This window comes from Syngnathus floridae, chromosome 20 (genome assembly GCF_059516105.1).
Source record: "Syngnathus floridae isolate MCC-2025c chromosome 20, RoL_Sflo_1.0, whole genome shotgun sequence".
NCBI classification, from domain to species: Eukaryota; Metazoa; Chordata; class Actinopteri; order Syngnathiformes; family Syngnathidae; genus Syngnathus; species Syngnathus floridae.
In genome coordinates, this window is record NC_142432.1 from 6109327 (window position 1) to 6129187 (window position 19861).

General features: G+C 48.0%; 2 protein-coding genes and 1 long non-coding RNA gene across 13 annotated transcripts; 2 read left to right on the plus strand and 1 right to left on the minus strand.

Annotated features, from left to right (window-relative positions):
- Positions 1-524: 524 nt before the first annotated feature.
- On the plus strand, positions 525-14609 carry myom1b (myomesin 1b). Of its 4 annotated transcripts, XM_088363121.1 has the most exons (39): positions 794-960; positions 1894-2013; positions 2080-2248; positions 2310-2467; positions 2545-2637; positions 2948-3036; positions 3212-3253; positions 3441-3455; positions 3761-3922; positions 3988-4149; positions 4689-4830; positions 4894-5093; positions 5161-5214; positions 5315-5439; positions 5498-5681; positions 5756-5930; positions 6016-6137; positions 8718-8914; positions 9037-9163; positions 9227-9411; positions 9477-9591; positions 9651-9807; positions 9880-9986; positions 10068-10112; positions 10188-10324; positions 10405-10549; positions 10671-10730; positions 10800-10867; positions 10953-11066; positions 11933-12020; positions 12111-12149; positions 12226-12331; positions 12423-12592; positions 12664-12700; positions 12765-12787; positions 12877-12932; positions 13014-13229; positions 14135-14264; positions 14323-14609. In XM_088363121.1, exons 1-39 carry the CDS (start codon positions 845-847, stop codon positions 14421-14423), a joined length of 4551 nt encoding a protein of 1516 aa, XP_088219247.1. In that variant the 5' UTR covers positions 794-844; the 3' UTR covers positions 14424-14609. The 4 variants fall into 4 exon arrangements, with proteins under 4 accessions (XP_088219249.1, XP_088219246.1, XP_088219247.1 ...); XM_088363123.1 differs by lacking the exons at positions 3441-3455; positions 14135-14264; positions 14323-14609 and adding exons at positions 525-706; positions 7077-7511 and having other exon boundaries at positions 833-960; positions 13014-13866; XM_088363120.1 differs by lacking the exons at positions 14135-14264; positions 14323-14609 and adding an exon at positions 7077-7511 and having other exon boundaries at positions 791-960; positions 13014-13866.
- LOC148380984 (uncharacterized) lies at positions 3321-18033 on the minus strand. The gene is made up of 9 exons (XR_015854603.1): positions 17766-18033; positions 17422-17619; positions 13868-14015; positions 13028-13305; positions 10121-10573; positions 9067-10002; positions 8713-8907; positions 4671-4810; positions 3321-4565 (listed from the first exon to the last, which is right to left on the minus strand). It is a non-coding gene; the product is annotated as an uncharacterized LOC148380984 (long non-coding RNA).
- Positions 14753-19765, plus strand: LOC148380985 (phosphatidate phosphatase LPIN2-like). Of its 8 annotated transcripts, none has more exons than XM_088363128.1 (20): positions 14753-14867; positions 15617-15820; positions 15935-16030; positions 16106-16329; positions 16419-16520; positions 16593-16707; positions 16810-17053; positions 17251-17350; positions 17430-17596; positions 17662-17755; positions 17820-17889; positions 17981-18064; positions 18132-18211; positions 18308-18413; positions 18475-18623; positions 18697-18783; positions 18851-19003; positions 19068-19182; positions 19246-19349; positions 19417-19765. In XM_088363128.1, the coding sequence occupies exons 2-20, from the start codon at positions 15629-15631 to the stop codon at positions 19559-19561; spliced, it is 2427 nt and encodes an 808-aa protein (XP_088219254.1). In that variant the 5' UTR covers positions 14753-14867; positions 15617-15628; the 3' UTR covers positions 19562-19765. The 8 variants fall into 8 exon arrangements, with proteins under 8 accessions (XP_088219254.1, XP_088219255.1, XP_088219256.1 ...); XM_088363129.1 differs by having other exon boundaries at positions 19267-19349; XM_088363130.1 differs by having other exon boundaries at positions 19246-19336; positions 19417-19572.
- The last annotated feature ends 96 nt before the right edge of the window (positions 19766-19861 follow it).

Sequence of the window (19861 nt, forward strand, 5' to 3'; positions counted from 1 at the left end):
TGAAACCTGAGCTTTGGTGGCCTCAAGAGACTAGAAGAGAGTAACAATGATGAGTAACAATAGCCTCAGCACCGTCTAAAGTTAGAAGCGGCTGTTGTGTCATTGTGCTCAAAGCTAAATTAAAAGAAAGAAAATTCTCCCTGGGGGAGGTCACCGGCAGGCACATTGCAGTTTCCTACAAGTGCAGTTCCAATAATTCAATTTAACTTGGCTAAAATGGAAAGAGAAACTTGCTTGCTTGTCATACGTTGTTTTGAGCCCTGCATCTGTCAGTCTGAGTGGATTTAATTTCATTTCAGTCAGATTAGACCTTGCTTATCTTATACTTAAAATAAGTGAAATGTTTCTCCAAACTTTTGTGGGGTGAGTTAACCCGGGTTGGCAGATGTTGATGCACTTTAAGGCGAGCGCTTTGTTTACCTGCTTATCAGCCGTCCATTGCTTATTGGTGGACGACCTGCAACCTCCCCCGCCTGCCTGCGCTATATTTATCCCCACCCTGCCCTTAAAAGGCTGCGGCTGCTGCTGGGACACACTGACATTTGTTGGGGGGTCCGGGTATTATTTTGCTGGAGTGCACCTCAGTCTTGCTCACCTGCAGCCACTTTCTTACTTCCTACCTGCTTCATTGTGGAATTGCCCCCTTGAAGTTGAGCAAGTGACCTGCAGGGGGGGTAAGTGGCAACCGTTCCGCGGACGCAAAAAGGTGAGTTTCTGGCAAGAAAGGTGCAGCATGTGACAAGTTGCCTGAATATTAACGATACATGTTCAGCGTGGAGGAACATGTTGCGAGAAGCTCTCGGACGCTAACCTAGCAGAGCAAAATCCGCAGGCACCCGCAAGCATGTCTACCTCAGTACCGTTCTACCGCAAGTACGGACGCAGCTACGACAGGGGCTACCGCTACCAGTCGGGGAGCGGGTACTCGGTCGGGACCAGCGCCGGCACCAGAACCAGGGGGTAAGACTCAGGAAGCCCTCCCCATGGTCTCCCCCCTCTTAACGGCACTTGCAGATGAAGCTCCATCCTCACTTGGGATCATCTCCATTCCATTGCGCCCACACCTGAGCATTACTGCATGTTGTCTTCATGCATGCAGAATTCAAGCTTCATTTTACTAATGTCTTGGAAACGATAAGGCGTAATTGCTGCAGCCATGCAGAATCCTCATCGCTCCAAAAGCATCACTTTACAGGTGATGCAAAAAGCAGCAAGAAAATGGATGGATAGATGTTTGTTGATCCATTAAAGTTGCATCATTGTCAAAAACACACAAACATGGGGACTGATATTTGTATCAATTTGTGGACAAATATGAAATGCTCCAAAAAAAGCAGTTTAAGCAATTCTGCCTCATTTGTTTTCTTGGTTTGGCCCCAAAATATTCGCCTTGAGTTAAAGTCCAAGCAGTCATCATTCAAAATTCAGTGCGCTAATAGAATGACCGAAACTCGGCTTAAAAATTATTTGTTGACATACAGAAAGTCATTTATGAGATATCCTTGATATCCAGCACGGAGCTGGAGCTGAATCTCATGGATACAAATCAACCAAGAGCCTCCTCGGCATCCAAGCCGCAGCAGCACGTCGGACATCTTTAAATACACTTGCTCGGAGCGTGCGAACAGCCCCAGGGGTTTAGGTTTTGTTAGCGCCACATGATCTTTCGCTTGGGCGCCCCACCAAGACCCCGGGGTGAGGAAAGGGGGGCTAACGATGCAGCCGCCAGAGGCTAAGTCTGGATGATATGCTGCTTGATGACACTCAGCCAGACACTAATTAGAAATTAATTGACGGTCAATAACAACAACCACAAGAGCAGATATCAAGTTCTGGGCTGGTCACGTGTAACCTGTCCAATCACATTCCTAAAATGCTTCCCTTACGCCTCAGCCTTGATCGGTCATCACAATCCCGACCTGACCCGCTGCCCAAGAGAACCAACCCCTCCTACTTGGCCGTGGACCGAGAGAACCAAATCATCGGCTACGTGGTGCCCGTCTTCAGGACCAGGTAGCGTCTTATGTTTGGAATCTGGAAAGATTGCCGGCACGGTGCTCACAACCGGCGCTTATCTAGTCAAGAGTTTGCGGCGGGATATTCGGACGAGAGCAGACTGAGGAACACTGCCACCTACATGGAGCGCCGCGACACGTTCACCAGCGGTCTGGAGATGGAGCGCTCGGAGCAGATCTCCAGGAAGGAGACCATGCGTGAGTCGGCCCAGCGCATCTCCATGAATAAAACGGTCAGTGGGGCGAGAGGCTGGGTTCCTCCTGGAGTGCGTTCTCAACCCTCTTTGTTCGTAGCTCTACGAGCACGAGGAGCACTTCAAGCGCATGAACGAAGACAGCCTGATGCACATCCCGGAGTTTATCATCAAGCCTCGCTCACACACCGTATGGGAGAAGCAGTGCGTGAGGCTGCACTGTACCATCAGCGGCTGGCCGGACCCCCGAGTCGTCTGGTAGGCCTTCAAGAAGACGCCCGACATCCCGCTGACTTTCATCAGAATCCTCCCAAATGTAAACGTTCTTCTTATAGGTACAAAAATAACGTGGCCATCGACCATCTTGCCAACGCCGGGAAGTACAAAATCGAGAGTAAATACAGCGTCCACTCACTGGAGATCAACAAGTAGGTGCCGACTGGCCTTTCCTGATAAAATCACAAGTGCACGATTGTTGCTTGAAACACTTTTTGAAACAAACGATTGCAACTCTGAGCTGAATGTGTGCTGTCGTGGTCTGCACCTGGTGGACGTGACATCACCAGCTGTGTTTATTTATAGCAACGGTATTCCTGGCTGGGAGTTCCAGAGCGCCTTACCGTGGTCACATAGTGGGTATTATTTACATGGAGTGGGGGAGGGGGGGGGGGGGGGTTGAGGTCATGACAGAATGTGTGCATTGCCAGCATCGCTAACCTGACCTTCTCTTCTTTCCAGGTGCGATTTCGAGGACACGGCCCAGTATCGCGTCTCGGCCATGAACGTCAAGGGGGAGGTGTCCGCCTACGCCTCGGTTGTTGTCAAAAGTGAGTCATGAGCTATTCCAAAAATTCCCATCCCAACTGGATTTCAACATCACAGTTTTGGGATGCCGCTGTGATTAGCGGCCCTTTTGTCCGGCATGCGCCCCTCGACATCTGGCGAAACGCGCTCTCATGTTTCCAATGCAAACAAAACATAGTAACGACTGTCATCACGCAGGGTTCAAAGGGGAAGTGGACGAGTTCCTGCCTGCTCCGAGACGTACGTATCAACTCAAAATATGGCTGAATGATGTCATGTCATATATTTTATGGATGTAAAAACTGAGGACCGGCAAATGCTGCACCAAATCGTGGTCGAATGCTTTGAGACGGAAAATTACTCTCAACAAGAATGACAATACGAATACTTTTGGTATTTACTTGTTGTTTCCTTACTGCTGCTGCAGGGACTCGTGCGAAAGGTAATTGGGTCACATGGTTCTTGTGTGGCTAACATCACCTAGCTAAATAAGTGTGCATGGTCACCTTCGGTACTGTTTTAACTCATTCCTAGTTCCCTTGTCAATAGTAATAAGAAGAGTCTACTCTTAATCTATGGGCTCTTAACATTAACCAACATCATTGATGGTTTGGAGGTGGAAATTTATCGTTGTTCATCACCATTGGTTTGCGGTACCTCACTAGTTTAGTGCATGACCACATCCAGTTAAATCAGCAAATGGCGACCTCGTTTGGCTAATGCTGGTTCTCACCGGGTTCCTTCCAGATGGTCCCGTGTCCGAGTACGGCATCACCTTCCAGACCAACATCGTCGACAACTTCGGCGTATCCTTCGGCAGGGAGGGCGAGACCATGAGCTTGGGCTGCACCGTCATCATCTACCCAGCTTTGCATCACTACCAGCCCGAGGTGCAATGGTACAGAGACGGTAAGTTAAGTTCGGACTGAGTCTTTTTGTTGACTTTACATTTTTGCAACGTCTCCGTAACCCAGGGGTTCTCCTGTCCCCGTCCAAGTGGAATCACATGCACTGGAGTGGTGACAGAGCTACGCTGACCCTTACGCACCTGAACAAAGAGGATGAAGGACTCTACACTCTGCGCGTCACCACCAAGTCCGGATACAAAAGCTACTCCGCCTACGTCTTTGTGAGGGGTGAGCTCAAATCTGAAACATTGTCGTGAGCTGGTTTTTCACCTGTGACTAGTAAATGTACAAGACCCACTCATGACCCAGAAAACCATTGATGACAAAAACAAGTTCGTCATAGTAGCAAGATGAGCTTTGTCAACTGTGCCATGGAGTCAAAGTCCGTTCTCTAATCAAGATGTTTTAGTATGAGCTGCTGCTTTGAAATATCTTCAGCAGAGATGGACCGCCATGGAAAAAGAGGCCAGTGAAGCTTATCATGGCCGGCGGGCTCTTGGAAACCATCTGACATTTCCAATCTGTCCCACTTGGCGCATGGCGGGAATACCACAACACTCATCGGCCACTGTCAAGGTCTTCTTCAGTCGCACTATTCTAAGTGGGCTCAGATATGGAATGGTCCCATGAGATAATCCAATCATCTGCATATCAGACCCAAGGGGAAATAAATTATATTTTGGTGCAGGGTTGATTGAAACCGAAATAACCGACATATTGCTTGATGTCATCGAGTCAAAACGACTGACCTTTCTGCTCCGTCCAAGATGCTGAAGCTGAAGTTGAAGGGGCACCAGGGGCCCCCCTGGATGTATGCTGTCTAGATGCCAACAAGGACTACATCATTGTCTCCTGGAAGCAGCCGGCAGTCGACGGTGGCAGCTCCATCCTGGGTTATTTTGTGGACAGGTTAGAAAAGAATTAAAAAAGATTCTCACGCCGGTTCTGATCACAAGCTGGCAATACGTGCAGGTGTGAGGTCGGGACAACCCACTGGATCCAGTGTAATGACACGCCTATCAAGTTTGCCCGATTCCCGGTCACCGGCTTGGTTGAGGGTCGCTCCTATATCTTCCGTGTGCGCGCCGTCAACCAGAGCGGCATGAGCCGTCCATCCCGGGTGTCCGAACCTGTCGCCGCCATGGACCCGGCCGATCGCGCTCGCATGAGAGGTACCGTGCTTTAGATATTGTTTTAAACAGCAAATGCTAGACAGAATCTCCATCCTCTCGTTGTCAGGTAACACTGCACCTTGGACCGGCCAGATCATTGTCACAGAGGAAGAACCTGCAGGTTTGCAAGATCATCAATGTCTTAAAAGCAAACGAACAAAAATAATTTTATTTTTCAGTTCAGAATGTTGATTCTTTCTGATTTGTGGCTGTATTGGCAGAGGGTATTGTTCCTGGCAGACCTCAAGAACTTCAAGTGACTGAAGCAACCAAGAACTACTTGGTCCTCAGCTGGAAGCCACCTGGCGAGAAAGGCCTGGAAGGTGTCATGTACTATGTGGAGAAGGTAATCAAACAGGTTCAGAACTAATGGAAACAGAAAACACATGATCATCTCCCCTCAGTGTGTCTCAGGCACGGACAGCTGGCAGAGGGTGAACACGGAGATCCCGGTGAAGTCGCCTCGTTTCGCGCTGTTTGATTTGGCGGAGGGGAACTCCTACTGCTTCCGCGTACGCTGCTGCAACGCCGCTGGCGTCGGCGAGCCATCCGACCCCACCGAGGCCACCACGGTTGGCGACAAGCTCGGTCAGAAAGCCGCTTGGTCACGTGTGTATCTTCAGATCCTCGGTTATGATGCCGGAAAATGTTGGGATCGGCAGATACGCCATCCGCGCCGAGCAAAGTCGTCCCTACGAGGAACACAGACACGTCGGTGGTGGTATCCTGGGAAGCATCTCGTGACGCCAAGGAGTTGGTGGGCTACTACATCGAGGCGAGCATTGTGGGCAGCAACATCTGGGAGCCGTGCAACAACAAACCCGTCAACGTGACCAGGTCAACCTTAATTCGAATTTCAACAATCCAAGGCTAACCCAGATCTCCTAGATTATGTTGAAGTATTTCAACTCCATCTTTTCAGGTTTATATGCCACGGTTTGACGACGGGAGAGAAGTACGTGTTCAGGGTGAGGGCTGTGAACGCCGCAGGACTTAGTCCGTTCTCTCCGGAATCAGAGCCTGTGGAGGTGAAGGCTGCGATTGGTGAGGAAAAGCACCACTGAGATCTCATAGAAGGAACTGAACTGATGTTTATGGTCAAGCATATGAGACATGTGGCATCTCTTGAACCATCTTGCACTCCCACACTGTTCCACTCCACCGTGGTTGCACTCCACCACCCTGTCACTGTTTTTTGTCTGCTCCGCCCCACCCACATCCACCAAAACCAACCCAACCACCAGCTCCCTGCACAACCAGAGGCGGGTCAGGACTTGTAGACTTCCTCTAGTTTGGGTCAGTGAGATCCAACTCAGCGGTTGTTACAAACCAGCCCAAGAATCACACAACCAGCATCCTTCCCTTTCCCTTCCCTTTTTTTCTCATCCGTCCCGGACACGCGTCGTGTCGGCAAATCACTCCCCAGTGTTCAAGGTACCAGCGCACGGACCCCCATCAAAACCAGGCGACTAACCTCGCTCTCTTGGAATGTTCTGCTCATTGCCTTGCACTGTCTCAATCAGATATTCGAGATACTCTGTAAGAGCCCTTGTAAACCTCTTCAGCTTCCAAACTAACACATTTCTAGCCTTTAACTGCAACTTGGCATGTTTCTTTCCCATCTATGAAGCACATTTATTGCAACAATGTCCTTATTGGAGAAATTCAATGAAAGGATGCAGAATTGTTGCAATAATGGGAAATGCATTGGCATTGAGAACAGTAAATCCCTTCCGTGAATTTGTAAATAGTGAAAGGCAAAAACGTGGGGGATTACTGCCATGTGTTTGTCTGCATGTTTTCATCACATGGACATCACTTGTTGGCCATCTTGTCTTCATTGTCTTTGCCAGTCAGATGAAGGCATTGTTTAGTTTCTAAGTTTCTATCTTGTTTTTTTTTTTTTTGCTTTTAATTGCAACTGTAATCTTGTGCTTGTGTTTAAAAGCAGCCTCTCTTGATTCTCTCTGCTAACTCCTGTAGGGGGCGGCATTCCTCACGGTGTGTTGCCGGAGACGGGGCCGGGGGGTAACCATGGCCGACTAACCGCGCACAAGCCGTACTGGACTGGCGCGCATGACACTGTCCAGCTCCCCGCTGACACAAAAAGCAAAGCTCGGGCCGACCCTGAGCTCCCCGAGCGGGGGTCTGCGGTGGCGGCTAGCTCTGGCCCCTCGGACGGCAAAAACCACGAGTCCGAGAGGGGCGGCGTGGCTCAGGCTCTGGTTAACGGGCCGCCCTCAGAGCCACCGCCAGGCTTGCTTTGTGAAGCACGCACTGACGTAGCGGCACACTTAGACTCGCCAGGCGTCGAGGGGCCGGCTAAAAAGATAGCCCCCGGGGCCAAGCGGGCATGCGGGTTGACAGTAGATGCTTCTGCTAACAAGGAGTCAGCGAGGCCAGACACACGGGCTGAAGGTGAGCACCGGATGAGGCCGGAAAGAGTAAAAACAAACCTCTCCAAAATGCTCCCCCATGCACTCATGACATTCAGACAACAGGTGGCAAAAGCTACTCTTCAGGAAAAAAGCAAACTCAAAAATGTAAAGACCCCATGACATCCCAGTCCACTTTTCCCCCACTGATTTACGCATATCAAAATGTCTCGGTGACCAGGAAAAATGTAACTCATTTTCACAACACTGCACATGACCAGTAGGTGGCGTACTCCTGTGGCGTACTGCCAGCAGGTAAGTCACTGTGAAACCTCACTAACTCCCTAGCAGCCACGCTTAGACCACGTGCTGGCTCTCCACAGCCTTCCCACTTGGGGGGGCGCATTGTCTTGTTGCCCCGAAGACCCTTAGGCGCCCCCCGCCTACCCACCACCACCACCAAATCACATCATAAGAATGTCAGATGATCACACGCTATCAGTAACCAATTGCTATCTCTTTTAGGTGTAATCTGACATCAACTAACAGGCTTCATTAGCCCAGTTCTTAGTTAGCTTGCCTTATCTTAGCTACCTTAGCTTAGCCTGGGTTAGCCTTATTTGAATGTGAAGATGATTTTCTATTTAAAGCTCTTCAAAGTGTTATACACCAAACATATACAGTGATATTTATATTATATATAAATTATTATAATTATACATTATAAATATTTATAATTATAATAATAAATACTAAGAAGAATAGTAATTACCTACAAAATTATTTTTTTTTACAATTTTTGCATGCTACAGTGATCCCTCGCTACTTTGCGTTTCATTTATCGCGGCTTCACTACATCGCGGATTTTTTTTCCAAATTAAAAAAACATTTAAAAGTCAAAATAAAACTTCTAAATTGAGGAAACATGTGTCTCACCTTTCGTACAATGTAGTATTGCTCCAAATGTTCGTTTACATTCCTTGAGAAGTCCGTTTTCGCGTGTTAGCACGATTGCGAATTAGCATCTTTCCGCTAACTCGTTAGCCTGCCCAGCACTTCTCGTTGGTGACCGTACTTTGCGGATTTCACTTATCACGGGTGGTTTTTGGAACCAATTATCCGCGATAAACGAGGGATTACTGTTTTAATATGTATCTTTACACAAGGACAGAAATATTAGCTTAGCATAGAGTGGAAAAACAATGAAGGATTGTTAGCTAGGCTGATTTGAGTTTGCGTGTCACCTCAGCGTCGCCTGCACCACCGTACGGAATCAGTGTGCTGGAATGCGTACGCGACTCCATGGTGCTGGGGTGGAAGCAGCCCACCTTCATCGGAGGGGCCGACATCAGCGGGTATTTCGTGGACTACCGTGAGGTTGTGGACGGCGTGGCGGGAAAGTGGCAGGAGGCCAACATCAGGGCGGTCAGCGAACGTGCCTACAGGGTGAGTCCGAAAACAGACTTGGTGAATCTTTTGTTTTGGCAGAAAGGTAAACACACGTTTACCTTACAGTGTTACCCAATGTTAGTTTTTGTGAAAGACTCTAAATCATTATTTGTGGACAGGTGACTGATCTGAAGGAGAACAAGAAGTACCAGTTCCAGGTTCGGGCGGCCAACATCGCGGGGGTCGGCATCCCGTCGCTTCCCAGCGACACCTTCTTGTGCGAGGAGTGGACCATTGCCGTTCCAGGTGCGAGGATCTACGCATAAACAGCTAGCCTATCGTCTTTTACCGTTTTTTTTTGCACCCCAGGACCTCCTCATGATCTCCAGCTGCGAGAGGTGCGAGGCGACTCCATGGTGTTGCTGTGGAAAGCTCCGGTGTACCAGGGGCGCGATCCTATCAACGGCTTCTACGTGGACATGAAGGAGGCAGAAGCCCCGGAGGAAGCCTGGCGAGGACTCAATACCAAGGCCACGGAGAACACCTTCCTCAAGGTGCTGTCGACTCATCCCCAACGCCAGGGAGATGGCTGCCATCAAACGATTGCTCGATCCTGCAGGTGAAGAATCTGAAGGAGCAAGAGTCGTATGTGTTTCGAGTGCGTGCTCAGAATCAGGCCGGCGTGGGGAAGAGCTCGGACATCTCCGAACCGGTCCAAGCCGTGACCAAGCCCGGTAGGAAAGTGACGTAACGACTGGTCACTGTGCAATGTTTAACTCGCATCCCGTCGCAGGCACCAAGGAGATCTTGGTGGACGTGGACGACGACGGCGTCATCTCTCTTAACTTCGAATGCGCCAACATGACACCCGACTCCAAATTTGTGTGGTCCAAGAACTACGAAGACATGGACGACTCGTCACGGTTGACCATGGAGACCAAAGGGAACAAGTGAGATTCCAGGAATGGGCTCACCAAAGAACGGGCGCTCGCTCAGGTGATAATTCTGATTATTCTGTTCAGGTCCAAAGTTACCTTCAACTCACCCGGAGAGGAAGACATTGGTATCTATTCGTGTCTGGTCACTCACACGGACGGAGCTTCATCCAGCTACACCATCTCGCCTGAAGGTAGGACGGTGATGTTCTATGGAGAAAAAAAAGTTTCAGCCCATGTTGAGATGTCAAGATTTAATGTGTTGCCTGTGACAGAGTTGAAGAGGCTGCTGGAGATCAGCCACGATCACAAGTTCCCCAGTGAGTACCTCCACAGGACTGTTTCCAACTAGAAGTCATTCAAGTCAATTTGTTTTCCTCACTCATCCTCGCTAGCTATTCCCCTCAAATCGGATTTGGCCGTGGAGATGCTGGAGAAGGGCAGAGTTCGCTTCTGGCTGCAGGCCGAGAAGATTTCAGCCAATGCCAAAGTGGACTACGTGTTCAACGACAACGTGGTGGCCCAGGGCGAGGTTGGCCGGCGAGCCAGAAGGCAGATCCTTTTTCTTCTTCTCAACAGTTTGAAACCAATCTTTGATGTTTTTGTTACCAGAAATACAAGATGAACTTTGACAAAAACACCGGCGTGGTTGAGCTGATCATGGAGTCGCTGATGCCTGAGGATGAAGGCACCTTCACCTTCCAGATGCAGGATGGAAAAGCCACCAACCAGTCCAGCTTGGTACTCATAGGAGATGGTAGGACGTCCAAGAAATGCCATTCTAGAAGTGTCACAGAGCAATAAAGCAGCTAGCCTTAGCCATCTTGTCACATGATGTGTCCACTAGAGGGCGTACTGTATGCTTTTCCTGTTTTCAGTGTTCAAGGATCTGCAGAAGGAATCTGAGTTCCAGAGGAAAGAATGGTTCAGAAAGCAAGGTTAACTTTACATTTATACATATAAATCTCCATCTTTTTAGATGATTCTACATTATTTCATTGTTCCAGGTCCTCACTTTATTGAGTATTTGGGCTACGAGGTCACTCCAGAATGTTGCGTGGTACTCAAGTGCAAGGTGACACTCATCTGTTGCTTGATTTATTGGAACGTTTGTATTTTTACATGACCATGCTGTGTTCTATTTCCGTGGTGCATTCAAGGTAGGAAATATAAAGAAGGAGACGACAGCGCTGTGGTACAAGGACGGCCGGGAGATCAAGGCCGACCAAAATCTGGGCTTCACCGAGGGCGTCCTAAAACTGGAAATAGCTCAGGTGAGACTTTTGTTTTTTTCCCAGCCAATCAGCAATAAGAGGATTTTTTTTTTTTAATAAATAAAAAAATCATACTTAAATACTGTAATCTTAAAGTTAGAAAATAATGGCCAATATTTTTATTTAATTAATATTTCCTTCTTAATTTCATTTTTTTTTTCAATTTACTCAACAACCAAAATAATGACCTAAAATTAAAAGACATCATTTGTGTGTGTTCATATCACCAGCTATTAAAATGAAATCAGTATCATAGGCATGACCTACATCTGTCTGTCTGTCTGTCTGTCTGTCCCGTTGATGCCTCATGCTTGGCCCCATCGCGCCTGCCTCAAAATCGCCAATGTTAATAAAGCTGCTTTTCCCACTGCAGCCCGACCCACCCAGCGACTCTCCAGACGTCCATATCGGGAGAATGCTTAAAGTTGGGATCATTTGCTAGATTTTTTTTTTTTTTTTGCATGCTTGCTTTCTTATTATTACCATTTACGTACTCATTCATTTTTAGTTAATCCATGTTTGCTTTGCTTTGTTTGTCAACTTTTTTTTTTTTTTACATTGATTTAGACTAAAGCTGTCATATTTATTACAATTATTCCTTTTATTAATCGGATAACACAAACGACATAATAGCTCATTAGTCTGCTTTCATGAATGACCATGGAAACCAGACAACAACTGAATCTGAAGAGGAAAAGTTGAAATTAAACGATTACTCGATGACTAAAGTAATTGTTGATTAATTTGATAATCGATTAGTCAATTAATCGATTCATTTGAACACTTCTAATTTGCACTGATTTACTTTTTTGCTGACATTGCAGCTTTTCCGCGACATTATACCCATTTGACCCTTGTCTTGATAGATTTCCAAGAAGGACGCCGGCGTCTACGAGACGGTCCTGAAAGACGAGCGGGGACAAGATACGTCCAAGTTAAATCTGACTGACCAATGTATGGAAACCTTTCTTTCCTCGTCACACTATGAAAGTCATCATTCGTGTTACTAGGAAGATATTTATGACCAAAGACATTTTCTGGCAGGTTTTAAAGACCTGATGAGCGAAGTCTTCAGCTACATCGGTAAATTGAACGCCCGTCCTGTGCAGTTACGGTGATGCAACACAACGGCCGCAAAAGCTATTTGGCTTTTTTACAGCTAACTCGTCCACGCCGCTGAAGATCACCAGCACGGATCAAGGCATCCGCCTCTACACCTTTGTCAGCTACTATAACGACCTGCTGCCGGTCACGTGGCATTACAAGTGGGTTGGTCCGACAACATTTCAAGTCTGTTGGCTTTAAGACACTTTGCTTTCTCTTGCAAGGCCTTTAATTTTGGTCTTCTCCCTCCAGGGACTCAGCCATCGCCTTCTCGGACCGCCTGAAGAGCGGCGTGGTGGGCGACCAGTTGTGGCTGCAGATCAGCGAGCCCACCGAGAAGGACATGGGCAAATACGCTATTGAGTTCAACATCAATGACGGCAAAGGCGGTCTGAGGAGGACCGTGGAGCTGACGGGTCAAGGTCAGTTGAGCTGCCTGATTTTTTGAGTGGCGGCGGGCTACTTCTACAATCGTGCGCTTCATCTTTTCCAGCGTACGAGGACGCATTGGCCGAATTCAAGAGACTCAAGTGAGTATATATTTGCTTTGTTGCGCTTGAAGAATTTGATTGATGCGTTTCTTGTCTTCTTCAGAGCGGCTGCTATTGCAGAAAAAAGTAAGCCACATTTAAGCTTTTCATTCATCCATCATTCATTCGTCAAGTGGCGTTTTGGTCATCTGACCGAGTTCCTTGTGATTGTTCAGACCGCGCCCGAGTGGCAGGAGGCCTTCCCGACGTCGTCACCATCCAAGAGGGCAAGGTGAACCCCACCAAATGCGTCAACATTTCCTCACATGGAGCTAACCCGATGAACCCCCCCCACCTCACCCTTTTCCGACAGGCGCTCAACCTGACCTGCAACATCTCAGGCGAGCCGTTGCCCCAGGTGACGTGGCTGAAGAATGAAAAGGAGCTGATGTCGGACGAGCACTGCATTCTACGCTTGGAGTCGGGCAAGTTCGCCAGCTTCACCATCACGGCGGTCAGCACGGCCGACACGGGCAAGTACAGCATCCTGGTCAAGAACAAGTACGGCACCGAGAGCGCAGAGTTCACCGTAAGTGTCTTCATCCCCGAGGAGGTGGCCGCCCGCAAAAAATGAGCCCGTCCCATCTCCTGCTCAATGTGTGTACCTGGACAAAAGCAAACAAAACAATGTTGATGTTGAAATTGATGCTGAATGTAGACCAGGTCAAAGGTCATGAGGTGCTCGCAAGCCAATGACGCCATACTGCTTTCAAATGTTTCGATTTCAACGAGAACGTCTCGCTGTTTGCTTGTAAAAGCTCGACGGACTAATTGTGTTTTCTTTGTTTTGCGTTAGCGACTGTCGCTCGACATGTTTGACCCCTTTTTTGCAAACGGGTCAGAACTTACTGCTCACTCCATACAATTTCATCACATTAGCTTTTCTTTGTTGCAACTAAGTTGATATTCACCACACATCAAAATATGTATCCATCTGAGAAGAAGTGAGCACAAGACTGACATTATTTGCGGCAAAACGCGGTCACACATGATCACCAGATTGTTTGTTGTGTTGTGATGATCAACTTCCACCGCCCGTCCAATGTGAAGATCACCGATCGCCATGGCGATATTTGCCACCTCCACTCTCACTGTTAGTCTTTTGTGTTTGCCAACGACACTAATGATAATAAAAAAAACAAGCATGAACTTCCCCCTCAACCTCACCTGTGAGTTGTCTCCCTTTTTCCTGAACTGGCCTCCACCTTGTCACCATCCACGCCCTTCACTCCTGATTCCTGCAGCCTCACATCTGCCACCAGCATGGACACCAACCCGAATCCAAATATTTGCTCAGGACTTGACTTATGATAGTCTGAAAAATTTTTTAAACAAAAAATATTTTTGCAATCATTTGGGCAGGGTAAGTAGAGGAACTAGTTCTCCCATTTACTGACTTTTTATTTAGTGTACATGATGGTTTACTATTTTTAGCTGGACGTGATCGAGGGAACGCCCGACCTGGGCGTGACCTCTTACTGGACCGACACCGAGGGTAACGTGGTGTTTGGTGCCAACACTCCCGAGGACAAGATGAAAACATCCGTCACGGGGATGCGGAAAGGTAGTAAGTTGGTCGTGAATCCATCCATGGTTTCCATCAAAATGTCTTCCTTTTACAGACTCCAGAGCGGCAATTGAGAAGATGGACAACTTGACCAAGAAGCCAGAAGAAGAAAAAGTCACCGTTGAAGATGTTGGTGATCAAATAGATTTAGCCTGAACTTCAGGACAAAACAGATTGTTTGGAGTGTGGTCACGGAACAAATTCCACATGTATCTCAAGGCACTACTCTTCTCATGTGTTTCCATCATGTACCTCTATGCTTTTATATGTGCAAATATATAATTTCACATTCTTTTTTTTCACTTTTCTATATGGTTTGTGTTGCTTGGACTGTTTTCACCTGTCATCATCGCTCTAATAAATAAAAAAAGGATTTAATAAAAGAAAACGCTATAGGAAATTTTAGTTGCAGGTCAAAAGCCACCTTGTAATAAATTCAATTTAAAGCCAAATCTATTTTAAACATACGCGATAGCCGCGGTGACGTCACCACACCGTTCGTGTCACGTGCTGAATTCGCTGCTATTGGGGATTGAGAAGATTTAAAAAGAACCCGAGGTGGAGGACGAGAACGCAGCGGCAGGTGGTCCTCTAATACAGGTGGGAACATCTAACCTCACGAATAAAAAGTCGTGCACTTGTTCGTTTGTCGGCCACGGAGTCATTAAAACCACTCGAAATGACTGACGTCATTTTTGCTGAATTTTTTTTTTTTAACTTTTTTTTTGTTGCTTGTCTGATATGTTCTGTCAGCGACATTAATGTTAATATTTCAGCGCCGACATTCGTGGCGACTTTTGTTTGTATTTCTTAAAACGTATCAATTAAAAAAATGGAAAGAAAAACAAAACACAGTTCTGTCATAACCGAGCGCCGAATTGTGTTCCTGAACTCCTCATGGTTTAAAAAAGTTTTTTTTAACTACGATAGAATTAACGCTTATTTAATCATTTAATTAAATTTTTCTAATGATTAGAAAAAAAACTTATTAGTATCAATAATCTACCTCCACAAAGGCAATCATCCCTTTTGCTCCCTTTTGACCGGCTATAGTCATTTAATAGGATGTTTATTATTGTGCTTTATGTTGATTGTTTTTGTTTTTAGAATGGTAAATATGATTTCAGATGCTCACATGTCGCTTGGATGTACGGCACACGCAGGCTAGGGAAAGCTAGATTTGCAGACTAATCTGCTAAACAGGATTAACACTACTTAACGTCTCGCTCGCCCCATCGGGTGTCATGGTCAGGTTTATGTTGTTGACCAAGGATTTTTGTTTTCTTCGTAGAACCCTAAATGGGAATTCAATGGCAATATAATTTGGTCATTTTTGTGTTATGTGGCAGGCGGCCATCAGAATGAACTACGTGGGTCAGCTGGCGGGCCAGGTTCTGGTAACCGTTAAGGAACTCTACAAGGGTATCAATCAGGCCACGCTATCGGGCTGCATCGATGTGGTGGTGGTGCGGCAGCCTGATGGATCCTTCCAGTGTTCCCCCTTCCACGTACGCTTTGGAAAATTGGGAGTACTGCGCTCTAGAGAGAAAGTGGTGAGTGACTCATGAGATTTTCAGAAGTCTCAAGCTTCACCAAAGTCTACCAAGATTCTCTGGAGTCTCCCAGAATTTGGGAGGTTCACAAAATAAGCATTTATGATCCTGCAGATCGACATAGAAATAAATGGAGAAGCGGTGGAGTTGCACATGAAGTTGGGAGACAACGGTGAGGCTTTCTTTGTCCAGGAGATAGAACAATGCGATGTAAGTTACACTTAAGACATAAAAAAAAAAGAAAAACGATGACTTTTTATCTTAAATTTCTTTGAATGCTTACAGGAGATGGTCCCAGCCCACCTGGCGACCTCGCCCATCCCCTCAAACGACGCCCTCATCAAGAACCAAGGTCGTCCCCTCGGTGGCCCGGAAGAGGCGGGAGGGAGGAAGCGGAAACGGCGGAGGCGGAAGCACAAAGCCGAGCCCCGCAAGGAAGATCAGAGCCGGCCAGTAGGGGGCGAGCTGGAGCTGCCTGGGCTCAGTTCGGATGAGGAGATAACCTCATGGTGAGTCAAATCCTAAAACAACTTGGCCATCTTGGGATTGGCTATGGGCCACCAGCAATTGAAAATCCTTTTTTTTTTTTTTTTTTTAGGGCATCGGCAACAACAAAGGACAACTTTGGATGTTCCCCAGCCACCAGCCTCGAGTGGGACAGCTACCCCTTCTCCGATGGTGACTGGCCCCCCTACATGAAGTGAGTCCATCGCTCTGTCCATGTTGGCGACCCAAAGACAAATGGTTGGGTCACTTTGTGCTCTGCTGGCAGCGTGTTGTCTGAGTCGGCATCGCCCAACAGCGACTCGGAGCTGATGGTGAAGACAACCTTCAGAGCTGAGGCCCACATGCAATGGAGCTGGGGCGAGTTCCCGGAATCCACAAGGGTAAAAACAATTTATGTCCGCCGCTAACCAAAACGACTTGAGAGGCGGGTGTCTCTTGAAATTAGCCAAACAAGATTTGCTGAAAGATTTTTCTTGAAGCAGGTGACTAAAAGGGAGAGCTCTGATCCAAAGGTGCTGACGATCACCCCCTCGGAGGATACGCATTTCCGGATTATCTCTGGCCAAGAACACCAGAACGAAGATCTTCTCTGCAGCATTGTCAAACCCCAAGCCCAGAAAGCTGACGTCAGCGGGAAAGCTCCTCGCAAGCCCAGGTGGAGCTCGACTCCGCCTCGCCGCAGTGAGTCAGATACCAAGTCCGCAGAGATTGCCGCGAAGACTCGAGGTGAGCCAAAATTGCACAAGTCTCACAAGATTTGCTAAAAGATTTGTCAAAGTCTCGCAACTACCTAAGTTGCATCTCTCAAAACAAATCGATATCAACAAGACTCAGGAAGGATGTGGTGCCCATGAGAAGAACAGGAAGTGATAAAACCCGAGTTATCCTTTTTTCTCACGACACGATCGCTTCTCTTTACTGAGGTGTGAGGAAGAGGAGTCAACATCAGGGACCAGAAGACATCTACCTGGACGACCTGAGCGCACTTGAACCCGACGTCATCGCTCTCTATTTCCCCAAGAGGTAAAGGTGACATGCTAACATGCTAATACGGCTTACCGTGTTTCAAAGGACAAAAACAAATGTCCACCTACGTGTTCAGTGAGTCGGACCAGGTTTCGAGGTCCTGGACGGAGACGACTGCTGCGGGCGGCAGTCACGGGGATAGCGGGGCGGAGTGTCTTTCCGACTCAGCCGCCGACCTGCCCGACGTGGCGCTGTCGCTTTGCGGCGGCGGCGACGGGAGCGCTGACTCGGAGATCGACGGCGGTAAGCAGCAACACCGGCGCCACCTGTGGGATGACAATGGAAGACAACAAATTGTGCACATGCAGAAAAATTCCTGGAATACAAAATCGGCTATCATGACTTCGCGGAAAACCCCGCACTCATCGATGATCCCAATTTGGTGGTTCGGATTGGACACAGGTAAGATTACCTTGCTTGAAACTTGGTTGTGTCAATCACGATCGTCGTTCGATCTCTCTCGCAGATATTACAACTGGACTCTGGCGGCACCGCTCATCCTCAGTATGCAGGCTTTTCAGAAGAACCTCCCAAAAGTAATTTCCTCATTCGATTTGTGGCTATCACAGGATTTGCTGAAATCTTTTGTCAAAGGGTCTTGAGATTTGCTCGTGTCCTGACCAATAGGCCACAGAAGAAGCCTGGGTGAGGGACAGGATGCCTAAAAAGTCAGGGCGATGGTGGTTCTGGAGGAAGAGCAGCGTCAAGCAGGTAGCCACACCTCTTCACAATTTACAATTGTGTAACATGCAAACGGACATACTTGCTTTGCGTTCAGTTGTCCACAGAGAGCAAGCTGGAGCCGCAGGAGACTTTGACCAATGAGAGTCCAGCTCCTGACACGGACCCTAAAGCACAGTGAGTCGTCACCTTCGAAACATCTGGGTTACCCAAGATGATTTGTGCAAACCTGAAAAAGTGCCGATGAAAGTTAAATGCTTAGCCTTCCTTCAGAGAGAAAACCTCGGAGTGGTCGAGCGACGACGAAACCAAAGAGCTCAACGACGTGACCGCCGGTCCCGCCTACAGGAAGTCCCTGCGCCTGTCATCGGAGCAGATCGTAAGACCCGATCACGTCAAGCTTGAAAAGAAAAGCCTCAACACGACCTCCGTACCCGCAGGCGGGTCTGAAGTTGAAGGCGGGTCCCAACGACGTGACCTTCAGCATCACCACTCAGTACCAGGGAACGTGTCGCTGCCAGGGGACCATCTACCTGTGGGACTGGAGCGACCAGGTGGTCATCTCAGACATCGACGGCACCATCACCAAGTACCCCAATCCTCCTCCTCTTCTTCTTAATGGCTTTTAAACCTTCTTGTAAGTTTTTTTTTTGTCACGGCAGGTCAGATGTGTTCGGTCACATCTTGCCTCAACTGGGCAAAGATTGGACGCACGAAGGCATCGCCAAGCTCTACCACTCCGTGCACCAGTATGTTCGCTCTCCCTGCTCTTGCGACCCAAAAAGTCTTGCTTATTCAGGTCCTCTTTTGCATCAGGAACGGTTACAAGTTCCTGTACTGTTCGGCGCGGGCCATCGGCATGGCGGACATGACGAGGGGGTACCTGCAGAGGGTCAACGACAGGGGCACGCTGCTACCCCGGGGGCCGCTGCTGCTGGCGCCCAGCAGCCTCCTCTCGGCCTTCCACAGGTACGCGTGGACATGATCACGCATGTCGCAACACGATATGACGATGAGCCGCCGGTCTCGTCAGAGAGATGATCGAGAAGAAACCCGAGAAGTTCAAGGTGGAATGCCTGTCGGACATCGGGAAGCTTTTCTCGGCCGGCGAGCAACCCTTCTACGCCGCGTTCGGCAACAGGGAGAGCGTGAGTACGCGCTGTGTTTTGCATTGCGACATCGCCGTCTTTCAATTGGCTGTGAAATTCCAGGACGTGTTGGCCTACCGGCAGGCGGGCGTGTCCATCTGCCGCATCTTCACGGTGAACCCCAAGGGCGAGCTGATCCTGGAGCAGAGCAAAGGCAACAAAACCTCGTGAGCGCAGGAAAAAACAGTACTTAAATCGTGATCAAATAAAAATCAAAATATCGCTGGTTGTCAGGTACTCACGTCTGAGCGAGCTGGTGGATCACGTGTTCCCGTTGCGTGGCCGCCAACACGCTGCCGCCTTCTCCTGCCCTGAGTTCAGCGCCTTCTCATACTGGAGGCAGCCCGTCATGCACGCCTGCTTGGAGGAGCTGCTGTGACGACGGACGCTTGTTCTCGCTCATCTTCACTTTGTTGCTCATTTTATGGAATTGAAAACAACACGGATTGTTTATGTGAAAGGGACGTTCGTTGCGTAGTTTTAATGTAGATGATGTGTGAGCAACTTGAAGTTTGTAAATGTTTTGGGTGGTGATGATGATGACGTACAAATATTTAAATATGAATTACAATGTATTTTTTTACTATTGTGATCTATTTTTATATTATTAAGAAAGAATTGGAGTGAAAGTATACAAACCACAGTTTGAAAATATTGACAGTACATAAAGTCGCATCAA